The sequence below is a fragment of the Balaenoptera borealis genome, assembly GCF_965194805.1.
Source record: "Balaenoptera borealis genome assembly, chromosome: 15".
Taxonomy (NCBI): Eukaryota; Metazoa; Chordata; class Mammalia; order Artiodactyla; family Balaenopteridae; genus Balaenoptera; species Balaenoptera borealis.
The window spans coordinates 4,996,735-5,011,981 of record NC_138871.1 but is presented as its reverse complement, the minus strand read 5'-3'; the positions used below and the strand labels follow the sequence as shown (position 1 = coordinate 5,011,981).

At 41.5% G+C, this 15,247-nt stretch overlaps 1 protein-coding gene and 1 pseudogene across 3 annotated transcripts in view; both read left to right on the top strand.

Moving 5' to 3' along the window:
• Positions 1-15,247, top strand: part of IL1RL2 (interleukin 1 receptor like 2) — a 59,978-nt gene that overhangs the window by 2,784 nt on the left and 41,947 nt on the right. The window contains exons 2-4 of one of the 2 annotated variants that reach the window (XM_082357389.1): positions 203-271; positions 1,348-1,579; positions 4,535-4,730. In XM_082357389.1, coding sequence (XP_082213515.1) covers positions 203-271; positions 1,348-1,579; positions 4,535-4,730 — 497 coding nt within the window. The remainder of the gene's footprint in view (positions 1-202; positions 272-1,347; positions 1,580-4,534; positions 4,731-15,247) is intronic. The other variant, XM_082357390.1, reaches the window with a different exon arrangement.
• On the top strand, positions 5,132-15,136 carry LOC309612102 (olfactory receptor 1J1-like; annotated as a pseudogene). Its single transcript has one exon. The product of its transcript is annotated as an olfactory receptor 1J1-like (transcript).

Here is a 15,247-nt window from a genome sequence, read left to right as displayed (position 1 = left end):
CAAGGGAGGGAGCAGTCTTTGGGGGCGCGTCCGGATACATCCGGGGCCAAAGTTGGAGGTCTCCCCATGGAGAAGGGAAGGTCAGAAGCCTAGCTGGGATCTCTGAGATTCAGAGGTCGCAGAACCCCGGCCTTGTGCCGGCAGAGGGCGCGCTGCGCCCGCTGCGCCCCTTTCCATCCCCCCCCCTCTTGCTTCCTCGCAGCCGGTAGGGGAATGCTGTTGTTGCTGCTCTGCGTCGTGTCCAGCGCTCTTCCACGATTTATCAGAGCAGGTATGTTCGGTTGGTTCGGGTCTCAGTGGCCCCCCTCCCTCCCTGCCACCCTGCCGCTCTGGGCGAGCCCCTGTGCAGACCTCCTGGGGGATCGCGTGAGACCGGAGCCTGGCCGGTGACACTCGCCCCAGGGGTCCAGGCAGAATCCCAGGGGAGGCGGAAACGGCAAGTTTCAGCTGCAGGGGTCTGAGAGGAGTTGGGCAAATTTGCAAGTCAAGGCTCGAGTTAAAATGCTCAAATAGGGGTTTCCCTGGTGGCGCAGTGGTTGGGAATCTGCGTGCCAATGCCGGGGTAAACGGGTTCGATCCCTGGTCCGGGAAGATCCCACACGCCGCGGAGCAACTGGGCCCCTGAGCCATAACTACTGAGCTCTGCGCGTCTGGAGCCTGTGCTCCGCAACAAGAGAGGCCGCGATAGTGAGAGGCCCGCGCTCACAGCAGCTAGAGAAAGCCCTCGCACAGAAACGAAGACCCAACACAGCCAAAAATAAATAAATAAAATTTTTTAAAAAGCTCAAATAGATCTAATACCTTCTATTTTATATGACAAAGGGACATGTTAGACCCAAGGTAATAGCAAAGAAACCAGCAACGGAACAAATTAATTCCAAGAAACACGAAGCATTTTGTTAGAAACGAACTTTAAAGTGAGCGGATTGTTTAACAATTCTTTTGGGGAGGAGATACTTACACCTTTTATTGGGGACGGATTGAATTAACCCGGTAGCAGGGCAGAAGGAAAACAGGTCAAGTGGGGCTCAGAATAGGAACGTTTACTCTAAAGGAGGAAGATGAAGGAATTAAGGGTCTTAGAATAGAAGGGAAAGAGGGGAATCGTTCCAAATGGGGAGATCACTTGTTGAGGGGGAGGACTGAGTACATTCCCTCTTATGGACAGATGTGAAGGACTTCGGGTTATGCTTTCTCATCAGCAGACTGTTTTTAGGAAACTCCCATACTGAGAAAACTCTCACATACAATTTCAAATCAGCAAGAAAATTGAGGTATTTGTGGAAACTAATGATAACCGACACGAGCGCTCTCGGTTGTGATTATTTTTTTCCTTTCTTTCCCTAGATGCTTGCGAGGATGTGAGTATGCAGGAGACTGTGTCAGTAGGCCAGCCTACGGCTTTTAACTGCATATACCCTCTGCCAACATCTGGGAGGGTAGATGCAACATGGTATAAATATCCTAGGAAAATCCCAGTATCCAAAAACATACAGTCTAGGATCCACCAGGACCAAAACTGGATTTTGTTTCTCCCTGTGAAAGGGGAGGACTCTGGGATCTACCACTGTGATACAAAGTAAGTTCCTCATTCATGAGAACTCTCTCTCTCTCTCATTCATATGTATATAATATATGTATAATATTCATATAATATATAATTCCTTTAGAAAAACTCTTGATACACTCTTAATCAATGTAGAAAACAATGAGAAGAATATAGTTTTGTAATTGTTATGCGATGGTTTCAATGAACAGACTTTTAAGCAGAACAGATTTGTAAATCAGTTGTTGGACCGTGAAATGCATCTTTTCCTATCGAAATGATGTCCAAGGCCAGACCAGCTTACAAAGCCTGTTTAATCCCAATATGATTGCTGCCTTCTTTCTTGGAATGCTAAAAGTTTTTGTGACAGGTGGTACATCAGAGAGGTATAAGCCTCCTTCAAGCACTTTTTGTAAGGGTTCTGCTATAGGAATTTAACAGTGACCAAGCATCAAGTATGTTCTAGACCCCATGCTAAGCCTTATGCTAGGAATGTAAGTAAGTGACACAGGTCTGGCGGGAGATAGTTGAGCCAGGTTGGCACTGTGGTGAACCAGAAAGCATATGTCACACCAAAGGTGGCGGTCTATGCAGTTCAAGTCCATCTTCCAAATTTTCAAGGTAACCTGGAAATTAGAATGTGTGTGTGTGTGTGTGTGTGTGTGGTTAACTTTCCAATAAACTTTGTGCATGTGTCCTAATTAAAACACATCCGTGGACCAAATTTTGGCTGAGGGCCCCAATTTTGTTATCCTCCTTTGCTAATGTGCATGACCTTCATGAGTTATTTGACCTCCACGAGCCTTGGCTTTCTTATCTGTAAAGTGGAAGTAATGCCAGCCAGATAGGGTAGAAGTAAAAATGACCCCAGATCATGTGTGAAGTAGGTACTCCAGGAATGTAGCTGCATCCTCCCTCTCTTGTGGTTCCTTGGTATTTGCCAGCCTCTTTCTGTGTTTCAGGGATGGCCACGTCCTTCTCTGATTCCTGCCAGATTCCTCATTTCCGTGTGATTGACTCAAAGTACATGGTTACTCAGTGGCACAGGTGGAAGTGCCAGTAGCCCCTTCCCCCAAATTTCACTCACTCTTCAGACCAGCTGCTGACGTCTTGAGGGGGTCTGCTCTCCTCTTTACTCCAGGTTATTCATCAACCAGAGTTGGAGATCGTATGCCACACAAATCTGTCTGGACGTCCAGGCTGGATTTATTTATTTTTTATTCTAACTGGGACTTCATTTTTATTTATTTTTATTGGGGTATAATTGATTTACAATGTTGTGTTACTTTCTGCTGTACAGCAAAGTAAATCAGTTATGCATATATCCACTCTTTTTTAGACTCTTTTCCCATATAGGTCATTACATAGTATTGAGTAGAGAGTTCCCTGTGCTATACAGTAGGTTCTTATTAGTTATCTATTTTATATATAGTAGTGTGTATATGTCAATCCCAATCTCCCAATTTATCCCTCTCCCCCCCTTTCCCCTGGTAACCATAAGATTGTTTTCTACATCTGTAACTCTATTTCTGTTTTGTAAATAAGTTCACTTGTACCATTTTTTTAAGATTCCACATATAAGCGATATCATATGATATTTGTCTTTCTCTGTCTGACTTACTTCACTCAGTATGACAATCTCTAGGTCCATCCATGTTGCTGCAAATGACATTATTTCATTCTTTTTTATGGTTGAGTAATATTCCATTGTGTGTGTGTGTGTGTGTGTGTGTGTGTGTGTGTGTGTGTGTGTGTGTGTATATATATATATATACCACATCTTCTTTATCTATTCCTCTGTTGATGGACATTTAGGTTGCTTTCATGTCTTGGCTTTTGTAAATAGTGCTGCAATGAACATTGGGGTGCATGTATCTTTTCGAATTATGGTTTTCTCTGATATATGCCCAGGGGTGGGATTGCTGGATCACAGGCTTGATTTAAAATATTTAAATATGGGAGCTGTGAAATGGGGCAAAATAATCTTTCCTAGAACGTAGACATCAATACTGTCGGTCATGGAAGAAAGTAAACATGAATTCTCACAAATCTTTAATATACAGATATGATACATGTTTAGTAAACTATATATTTTTACTTTGAAATAATTCAAATTCATATCATATTTGCAAGAATTGTATAAAGAGCTCCTGTCTACCCTTTATCGAGATTTCTATTATTTAACACTTTGCCACATTTTCCCCATCATCCCCTGTGTATGTTACACACAGTATTTTTTCTAAACCATTTTTTTCCAAATCATCTCAGTTGTATGCAACAGGTCCCTTTACCCCTTAATATTTCAACGTGTCTTTCCTCTCAACAAGAATATTCTCTTACATCATCACAGAATAGTTATCACGTTCAGGAAATTTAACCATCACACAATACTTTTATCTACTAACCGATCTGTATTCTAATTTTATCAATCTTCTCAATGATGACTTTTATAAATGTTTTTCTTCCTTTTCCTGTGAAAGATTCAATCCAAGATCATTGCATTGCATTTGGTTGTCATGTACTTTTAATCTCTTTGCATCTGGAACAGATCTTCAGCCTGTTTTGTGTGTGTGACATTGACATTTTTAAGAAGTACAGGCAATTATTTTATATTGTATCTCTTAATTTGGGTTTGCCAGATATTTCTTCATGAGCCGGTTCAGGCTGAGCCTTCTTGGCTGGAATGCTATGGAAGTGGTTTGCATTCTCTTCAGACAGCACACTCAGAGACACCTAGCATCAGCGTGTCCCTGCTTGGTGATGTTCATTTTGATTATTTGGTTAAGATGTCCTCCCATGTTTCCACCATCCGAATACTTTTTTTTTCCTTTCATAATGAATGACTTGTGAGATGTATGCTGTCTTGTTTGAGGCAGAGGGTTTGCAGAGTGCTTGGAAGAGGATTTGGAAATATTTGGAGATAAACAGAATTATTTGGTTTTGTGACTGTTTGAGTTTATGAGGTTTCAATCTGTTGTTTTCTTACAGTGATACAAACATCTGTCCCAGAATGCAAGTCAACCTCACTGTATTTAAAAAACAATGGTGTGGTACTTCCAGAAACAGTCAACCGAACGTGCCAGATGAGTACAAACAGATTTTATACGTTGGAAAAGATGACACTCTTATGTGTCATCTGAACTTCCCAAACAGTTTTGATTTGGATTCAGTAAAGTGGTATAAGGTAAAAAAATAATTTTCCTATTGATATTTTCCTTCCTCTTCTTTAAAACCTACTTGATTTTTAGTTTAAGTTGTACCTTTTAAAGCAGAATGGGTAAAGAGAGAGATTTGTGTATGTAAGATTTGTTAACTAATTGCTATTGACAATTTAACACTGCTAATTATTTATTTTTTTAATTTGTAGTTATTAGAGCTTGGTCATAGCTTATTATTGGAATCCACCCCTCCCCCAATTATTCTTACTTTTCAGACTATCCTTCGTTATTCTTTTTAATTAAGATTAATTAAGTAGTTTCTTTGAATGGGTAGTACACGCATAGGGTTCAAGAATCACGAAGTATCAGAAGGCATGCCCCAGAAAGTCCCCTTCCCACTCCTGATTCATATTTGCCCAGGTCCATCTAAAGTCTATCATAGTGTCTTCACTATATTAAAAAAAGAATGAGTTCTTTCTGATTTCAGCTGAAGAGTTTGATTGATGTTTCTTTGATTGAGGTCTGAATGATGTCTCCAAGTGACTGTGTCAGTGTCCAGACAAATCACACTTCACTGTTCTCACCAGACTGGATGAGGCACCAAAGTGCGAGTGCAATGCAGTGAGATTTGTCTGTGCAGTGACACAGCGACTTGGAGAAAGTATGTGACCATATGGTAGTTGCTATGCTCAGTATGTCTAAGTTCCTGACATTTCCAGTTTCTATTCATTCCCAGCAGAGATAAGAATGGCATGAGGAGGGAGGACCACAGCAGTGTGTCCGAGTTCCTCCTCCTGGGGCTCCCCACCCTTCCAGAGCAGCAGGGCGTGCTCTTTGCCCTGTTCCTGGGCGTGTACCTGACCACGGTGTTGGGGAACCTGCTCGTCCTCCACTCATCAGGCTGGACTCTCGCCTCCACACCCCCATGTACTTCTTCCTCAGCCACTTGGCCCTCACCGATGTCTCCTTTTCATCTGTCACTGTCCCAGAGATACTGATGAACATGCAGATTCAATACCAATCTATCACATACGCAGGGTGCATTTCACAGGTGTATTTTTAATATACTTTTCGGTTGTGTTGATAATCTCCTCCTCGCCGTGATGGCATGTGGCAGGTATGTGGCCATCTGTCACCCTCTCCACTACACCACCGTCATGATGCAGAGGCCGTGTGTGCTGCTGGTGGCTGGGTCCTGGACTCTCTGCTGTGGCAGTGCCCTTCTGCACACCCTCCTGCTGGCCCTGGTGTCCTTCTGGGCTGACAACATCATTCCCCACTTTTTCTGTAGCCTCCCCATCCTACTCCAGCTGTCCTGCTCAGACACCTCTCTTAATGAGTTGGTTATATTCACTGCAGGGGCTGCGGTTGTCATTCTTCCATTGACTGGCATCCTGATCTCTTATGACCGCACTGGGGTCTCGATCCTGGAGGTCCCTTCTACCAAAGGGACCTGCAAGGCCCTGTCCATCTGCAGCTCCCACCTCTCTGTGGTGTCTCTATTCTATGGAATGATTATGGCACTGTACTTTTCCTCCTCATCGGGCAGTTCCAATGACAAAGACATGATTGCCTCATCGATGGACACAGTGGTGACTCCCATGCTGAACCCCTTCATCTATAGCCTTAGGAACAGAGACATGAAATTGGCTCTGGGGATTCTTTTCAGAAACAATCAACGTTTCGCCAAGTGAGGATCAGCTAGCCATGTTCTTATTTCACCCACTGACCTTGTCAGAAAGGTCCTCTTTTTCTTTTAACAACTTTATTGGCGTATAATTGTTCTACAACAGTGTGTTAGTTTCTGCTATATAACAAAGTGAATCAGCTATATGTATACATATATCCCCATATTCCCTCCCTCTTGCGTCTCCCTCCCACCCTCCCTATCCCACCCCTCTAGGTGGTCACAAAGCATCGAGCTGATCTCCCTGTGCTATGCAGCTGCTTCCCACTAGCTATCTATTTTACATGTGGTAGTGTATATATGTCCATGCCACTCTCTCACTTTGTCCCAGCTAACCCTTCCCCCTCCCCGTATCCTCAAGTCCATTCTCTACGTCTGCGCCTTTATTCCTGTCCTGCCCCTAGGTTCTTCAGAACCTTTTTTTTTTTTTTTTTTTTAGATTCCATATATATGTCTTAGCACACGGCATTTGTTTTTCTCTTTCTGACTTACTTCACTCTGTATGACAGACTCTAGGTCCATCCACCTCACTAAAAATAACTCAATTTCATTTCTTTTTATGGCTGAGTAGTATTCCTTTGCATATATGTGCCATATCTTCTTTATCCATTCATCTGTCGATGGACACTTAGATTGCTTCTATGTCCTGGCTATTGCAAATAGTGCTGCAATGAACATGTGGTACATGACTCTTTTTGAATTATGGTTTTCTCAGGGTATATGCCCAGTAGTGGGATTGCTGGGTCGTTATGGTAGTTCTATTTTTAGTTTTTTAAAGAACCTCCATACTGATCTCCATAGTAGCTGTATCACTTTACATTCCCACCAACAGTGCAAGAGGATTCCCTTTTCTCCACACCCTCTCCAGCATTTATTGTTTGTAGATTTTTTGATCATGGCCATTCTGACTGGTGTGAGGTGATACCTCATTGTAGTTTTGATTTGCATTTCTCTAATAATTAGTGATGTTGAACATCCTTTCATGTGTTTGTTGGCAATCTGTATATCTTCTCTGGAGAAATGTCTATTTAAGTCTTCTGCCCATTTTTGGATTGGGTTGTTTGTTTTTTTGATACTGAGCTGCATGAGCTGCTTGTATATTTTGGAGATTAATCCTTTGTCAGCTGCTTCAGTTGCAAATATTTTCTCCCATTCTGAGGGTTGTCCCTTCATCTTTTTTATGGTTTCCTTTGCTGTGCAAAAGCTTTTAAGTTTCATTATGTCCCATTTGTTTATTTTTGTTTTTATTCCCGTTTTTCTAGGAGGTGGGTCAAAAAGGATGTTGCTGTGATTTATGTCATAGAGTGTTCTGCCTATGTTTTCCTCTAAGAGTTTGATAGTGTCTGGCCTTACATTTAGGTCTTTAATCCATTTTGAGTTTATTTTTGTATACAGTGTTAGGAAGTGTTCTAATATCTTTCTTTTACATGTAGCTGTCGAGTTTTTCCAGCACCACTTATTGAAGAGACTGTCTTTTCTCCATTGTATATTCTTGCCTCCTTTGAAAAAGATAAGGGAACCATATGTGCATGGGGTTATATCTGGCCTTTCTGTCCTGTTCCATTGATCTATATTTCTGTTTTTGTGCCAGTACCATACTGTCTTGATTACTGTAGCTTTGTAGTATAGTCTGAAGTCAGGAAGCCTGATTCCTCCAACTCTGTTTTTCTTTCTCAAGATTGCTTTGGCTATTCGGGGATTTTTGTGTTTCCGTACAAATTGTGAAATTTTTTGTTCTAGTTCTGTGAAAAATGCCATTGGTAGTTTGATAGGGATTGCACTGAATCTGTAGATTGCTTTGGGTAGTATAGTTATTTTCACAATGTTGATTCTTCCAATCGAAGAACATGGTATATCTCTCCATCTGTTTGTATCATCTTTAATTTCTTTCATCAGTGTCTTATAGTTTTCTGCAGACAGGTCTTTTGTCTCCTTAGGTAGGTTTATTCCTAGGTATTTTATTCTTTTCGTTGCAATGGTAAGTGGGAGTGTTTCCTACATTTCTCTTTAAGAGTTTTCATCATTAGTGTATAGGAGTGCAAGAGATTTCTGTGCATTAATTTTGTATCCTGCTACTTTACCAAATTCATTGATTAGCTCTAGTAGTTTTCTGGTAGCATCTTTAGGATTCTCTATGTATAGTATCATGTCATCTGCAAACAGTGACAGCTTTACTTCTTCTTTTCCGATTTGGATTCCTTTTATTTCTTTTTCTTCTCTGATTGCTGTGACTAAAACTTCCAAAACTCTGTTGAATAATAGTGGTGAGAGTGGGCAACCTTGTCTTGTTCCTGATCTTAGAGGAAATTGTTTCAGTTTTTCACCATTGAGAACGATGTTGGCTGTGGGTTTGTCATATATGGCCTTTATTACATTGAGGTAGGTTCCCTCTATGCCTACTTCCTGGAGAGTTTTTATTATAAATGGGTGTTGAATTTTGTCAGAAGTTTTTCCTGCATCTATTGAGGTGATCATATGGTTTTTATCCTTCAGTTTGTTAATATGGTATATCACATTGATTGATTTGCATATATTGAAGAATCTTTGTATTCCTGGGATAGAACCCACTTGATCATGGTGTATGACCCTTTTAATGTGCTAGTATTTTGTTGAGGATTTTTGCATCTATGTTCATCAGTGCTATTGGCCTGTAGTTTTCTTTTTTGTATGTGTGACATCTTTGTCTGGTTTTGGTATCAGGGTGATGGTGGCCTCATAGAATGAGTTTGGGAGAGTTCCTTCCTCTGCTATATTTTGGAAGAGTTGGAGAAGGATAGATGTTAGCTCTTCTCTAAATGTTTGATAGAATTCTCCTGTGAAGCCATCTGGTACAGGGCTTTTGTTTGTTGGAAGATTTTAAATCACAGTTTCAATTTCAGTGCTTGTGATTGGTCTGTTCATATTTTCTAGTTCTTCCTGGTTCAGTCTCAGAAAGTTGTGCTTTTCTAAGAATTTGTCCATTTCTTCCAGATTGTCCATTTTACTAGCATATAGTTACTTGTAGTAATCTTTCATGATCCTTTGTATTTCTGCAGTGTCAGTTGTTACTTGTCCTTTTTCATTTCTAATTCTATTGACTTGAGTCTTCTCCCTTTTTTTCTTGATGGGTCTGGCTAATGGTTTATCAATTTTGTTTATCTTCTCAAAGAACCAGCTTTTAGTTTTATTGATCTTTGCAACTGTTTCCTTCATTTCTTTTTCATTTATTTCTGATCTGATCTTTATGCTTATTTTCCATCTGCTAACCTTGGGTATTTTTTGTTCTTCTTTCTCTAACTGCTTTAGGTGTAAGGTTAGGTTGTTTATTTGAGGTTTTTCTTGTTTCTTGAGGTAGGATTGTATTGCTGTAAACTTCCCTCTTGGAACTGCTTTTGCTGCATCCCATAGGTTTTCGGTCATCGTGTTTTCATTGTCATTTGTTTCTAGTTATTTTTTGATTTCCTCTTTGATTTCTTCAGTGATCTCTTAGTTATTTAGTAGTGTATTGTTTAGCCTCCATGTGTTTGTATTTTTTACAGTTTTTTTCCTGTAATTGATATCTAGTCTCATAGCGTTGTGGTCGGAAAAGATATTTGATATGATTTCAATTTTCTTAAATTTACCAAGGCTTGATTTGTGACCCAAGATATGATCTATCCTGGAGAATGTTCCATGGGCACTGGAGAAGAAAGCATATTCTGTTGTTTTTGGGTGGAATGTCCTATAAATATCAATTAAGTCCATCTTGTTTAATGTGTCATTTAAAGCTGTGTTTCCTTATTTATTTTCATTTTGGATGATGTGTCCATTGGTGTAAGTGAGGTGTTAAAGTCCCCTACTATTTTTGTGTTACTGTCGATTTCCCCTTTTATGGCTGTTAGCATTTGTCTTATGTGTTGAGGTGCTTCTGTGTTGGGTGCAGAAATATTTACAATTGTTATATCTTCTTCTTGGATTGACCCCTTGATCATTATGTAGTGTCCTTCTTTGTCTCTTTTAATAGTCTTTATTATAATGTCTATTTTGTCTGTTATGAGAATTGCTACTCCAGCTTTCTTTTGATTTCCATTTGCATGGAATATCTTTTTCCATCTCCTCACTTTCAGTCTGTATGTGTCCCTAGGTCTGAAGTGGGTCTCTTGTAGACAACATATATATGGGTCTTGTTTTTGTATCCATTCAGACAGTCTATGTCTTTTGGTTGGAGCATTTAATCCATTTACACTTAAGGTAACTATCAGTGTGTGTGTCCTTATTACCATTTTCTTAATTGTTCTTGGTTTGTTTTTGTAGGTCTTTCCCTTCTCTTGTGTTTCCCGCCTAGAGAAGTTCCTTTATCATTTATTGTAAAGCTGGTTTGGTGGTGTTGAATTGTCTTAACTTTTGCTTGTCTGTAAAGGTTTTAATTTCTCCATCAAATCTGAATGAGATTCTTGCTGGTTAGAGTAATCTCGGTTGTAGGTTTTTCCCTTTCATCACTTTAAATATGTCCTGCCACCCCCTTCTGGTTTGCAGAGTTTCTGCTGAAAGTTCAGCTATTAACCTTATGGGGATTCCCTTGCATGTTTTTTGCTGCTTTTCCCTTGCTGCTTTTAATATTTTTTGTTTGTATATAATTTTTGATAATTTGATTAATATGTGTCTTGGCATGTTTCTCCTTGGGTTTATCCTGTATGGGGCTCTCTGTGCTTCTTGGACGTGATTGACTATTTCCTTTCCCACATTAGGGGAGTTTTCTACTATAATCTCTTCAAATATTTTGTCAGACCCTTTCTTTTTCTCTTCTTCTGGGACGCCTATAATTTGAATGTTAGTGTGTTTAATGTTGTCCCAGAGGTCTCTGAGACTGTCCTCAATTCTTTTCATTCCTTTTTCTTTATTCAACTCTGTGGTAGCTATTTCCACTATTTTATCTTCCAGGTCACTTATCTGTTCTTCTGCCTCAGTTATTCTGTTATTGATTCCTTCTAGAGAATTTTTAATTTCAATTACTGTGTTGTTCATCATTGTTTGTTTGCTCTTTAGATCTTCTAGTTCCTTGTTAAATGTTTCTTGTATTTTCTCCATTCTATTTCCAAGATTTTGGATCATTTTTACTATCATTACTCTGAATTCTTTTTCAGATAGACTGCCTATTTCCTCTTCATTTGTTTGGTCTGGTGGGTTTTTACCTTACTCCTTTATCTGCTGCATATTTCTCTGTCTTCTCATTTTATTTAACTTTTTGTGTTTGTGTCTCCTTTTCTCAGGCTGCAGGTTCATAGTTTCCATTGTTTTTGGTGTCTGCCCCCAGTGGGTGAGGTTGGTTCAGTTGATTGTGTAGGCTTCATGGTGGAGGGGACTGGTGCTTGTGTTCTGGTGGGTGGGGCTATATCTTGTCTTTCTGATGGGCAGGGCCACGTCTGGTGGTGTGTCTGTGAACTTAGTGTGATTTTAGGCAGCCTCTCTGCTAATGGGTGGGGTTGTGTTCCTGTCTTGCTAGTTGTTTGGCATGATGCATCCAGCACTGGAGCTTGCTGGCTGTTGGGTTGACCCAGGTCTTAGTGTTGAGATGGAGATCTCTGGGAGAACTCTTGCCAGTTGATATTACGTGAGGCTGGGAGGTCTATGGTGGTCCAACATCTTGAACTCGGCTCTCCCACCACAATGGCTCAGGCCTGACACCAGGCCGGAACACCAAGACCCTGTCAGCCACACAGCTCAGAAGAAAAGTGAGACAAAAAGAAAGAAAAAAGTAAATAAATAAAAAATAATATTAAAATTAAAAAATTAAAAATAATGAAAAAAAAGAGAGCCACCAAACCAATAAACAAATCCACCAGTGATAACAAGTGCTAAAAACTAAACTAAGATAAACATAAAAATCAGAAACAAATCAGTCACAGATAGTAAAACCCAAGTTTACAGTTGCTCCCAAAGTCCACTGCCTCAATTTTGGGATGATTTGTTGTTTATTCAGGTATTCCACAGATGCAGGGTACATCAGGTTGATTGTGGAGCTTTAATCCGCTGCTTCTGAGGCTGCTGGGAGAGATTTCCCTTTCTCTTTGTTCACACAGCTCCTGGGATTCAGTTTTGGATTGGCTCCACCTCTGTGTGTAAGTCACCCCAGGCGTCTGTTCCCGCCCAGACAAGAGGGGGTTAAAGCAGCTGCTGATTAGGGGGCTCTTGCTCATTTGGGCCGGGGGAAGGGAAGGGTATGGTAGTTATTGGAATGCAGGGTGAGCCTGCGGCGGCAGAGGCCAGCATAATGTTGCAACAGCCTGAGTCGCGCCGTGTGTTCTCCTGGGGTACTTGTCCCTGGATCACGGAACACTGGCAGTGGCGGGCTACACAGGCTCCCGGGGGGGTGGTGGTGTGGATAGTGACCTGTGCTTGCACACAGGATTGTTGGTGGCGGCAGCAGCAGCCTTAGCATCTCATGCCCACCTCTGGTGTCTGCGTTGATAGCCGCGGCTCACGCCTGTCTCTGGAGCTCGTTTAGGTGGTGCTCTGCCTTCTGTGGGCAGCTGGGGAAGGAATCCCCTCTCCTCAAACAACCCAAAACAATGGTCTCTCGCCTCTTCGGCAGCTGCAGACTTTTTCCTGGACTCCCTCCCAGCTAGCTGTGGTGCACTAGCCGCCTTCAGGCTGTGTTCACGCAGCCAACCCCAGTCCTCTCCCTGGGATCTGACCTCTGAAGCCCGAGCCTCAGCTCCCAGACCCTGCCCGTCCCAGCGGGTGAGCAGACAAGCCTCTCAGGCTGGTGAGTGCTGGTCGGCACCAGTCCTCTGTGCGGGAATCTCTCCGTTTTGCCCTCTGCACCCCTATTGCTGTGCTCTCCTCCGTGGCTCCGAAGCTTCCCCCCCACCACCCCCCGTCTCCACCAGTGAAGGGGCTTCCTAGTGTGTGGAAACTTTTCCTCCTTCACAGCTCCCTCTCCAAGGGACAGGTCCCATCCCTATTCGTTTGTCTCTGTTTTTTCTTTTCTCTTTTACCCTACCCAAGCATGTGGGGATTTTCTTGCCTTTTTGGAAGACTGAGGTCTTCTGCCAGCGTTCAGTAGTTGTTCTGTAGGAGTTGTTCCACATGTAGATGTATTTTTGATGTATTTGTGGGGAGGAAGGTGATCTCCACGTCTTACTTCTCCACCATCTTGAAGGTCCCCCCAGAATGGTATATTTTTATTTTTAAGAATTTAGAGACAGAGTAGTTCTGGATAATGACAAAATCCGGCTTGTGGCAGGGAGAATTGAAGACTCATAGGAGTAGAGGTTGTCCTTGAGAATGAAGGTGTTCCAGAGGAGAAGGTTCAGGTGTTAGAACATCCATGCTCATAGACTGTGAAGTATCCACATTTGGGAAAGCAGGAATGTCTCCTTTTTTTTTTTTCAATTCCAAATTACTTCTCAATACAATGGTTTCTGCCCCACCACCATACTGGATCTATAGTTGCTGAGTTACTACTGGCTTCCCAGCTGCCAAATCTAACATTCATTTCCAATCCTGATCTTGATCTCTTGTGGTGTCCATCACTGCTGGATGTGCCCATGAGCTGAGAGCTTCCTCTTCTCTCTCTTCTGAAACTTACTCATTCTTTATCTCCCCACTCCCTGGCTTTTCCTTAGTAATCATTACTGTGTTCTCATTCTCTGTGTTTGGGTCTTAGATTTTAGGGGTTCCCAGTTTCAGCCATGGTCATCTTCAGTTCTTGCTTTGATTGCATTCAGGTGGAAGGCTCATAGAACCATCGCACACAGATGGCTCCCAACTCTCCTTTCTCCCATCTCCAGATACTTCATCCAACAATCTAACATAGATTCCATGTAGACATTCCCATCACACAACTCACCAGATTCACCATGTCTAGAGCCACTTTTTTATCTTAATCTCAAATCTGATCATTCGTCTGTATTTTCTTTGCATTCCATCTCCTATCTAAGGACACTTTTGCATCCCTAAGCTGGGACCATACCGGTCCTGTTCCATCTCCATAGTCCAAATTTGTCACTAAGGCTGTGAATTAGAACTGCTTAAAATCACTGTTTTTTGTTCCCTCCTGGTTATCCCCAGTGTACTGCCTTAGTTCACGTTCTATTCAGCCTTAGTGTACGGAAATAACTTCTTAAATTGTTCCCTAGTCGTTAGGATTGCCCCATTTTAATCCTTTCCCACACAGCAACCAGACAGATTGTGCTCAAAGGCAACTATGCACACCTTGGTCCCTTGCACAGACAGCTTCAGGTGCTCCTCCCCTTTTCATGGTTTTCTATGATTGGGCTCCTGACTCCCTCACCAGTTTCATCTTCACCACTCTCCTATGACCACTACAGCTTAGCCAGGATGCTCTCGTCTATTTTGTACCTGTGAACCATTGTACATGCTGGGTCAGAATTGTTCTTCTTGGTGCTAGAAAGACAAAAATTTTCAAATTTTGGCTGCTAATATTACTAATTAAAATCTTATTAGTGAGATATCACCACTCATTTTTAGCTAAAAATCAAAGCCTTCTGAGTATTAAAACTGTAAAATAATGCAGCGGATTACAATAGAGACAGTTCTAGTTACTGAAAAAGGGCAGAATGGTTCTTCAGCTGTCCAGGTTAAACTTTAATATGATTAAATATTTGTATGTCTTGAATGAGTCAATCAGAAAGGGGACTGATCAAGATCAGAGCATAGAAATGGAGTCCCAGAGATTACACCCACCCAAGCCCCACCCAGGAGCGAGGTTTCCATAATCCAAACACTCACACTTTTTGTTTGTCCCTATTCTAAAGAAGGCAACATCACTCATATTATCAGCATCTGACTCTTACTAGTAATTCCCATTCTACTCAGTAAGCAATGATCTGATTATAATTTGGTTTCCCCTATAGAGTGTTTACAGAAAAAATA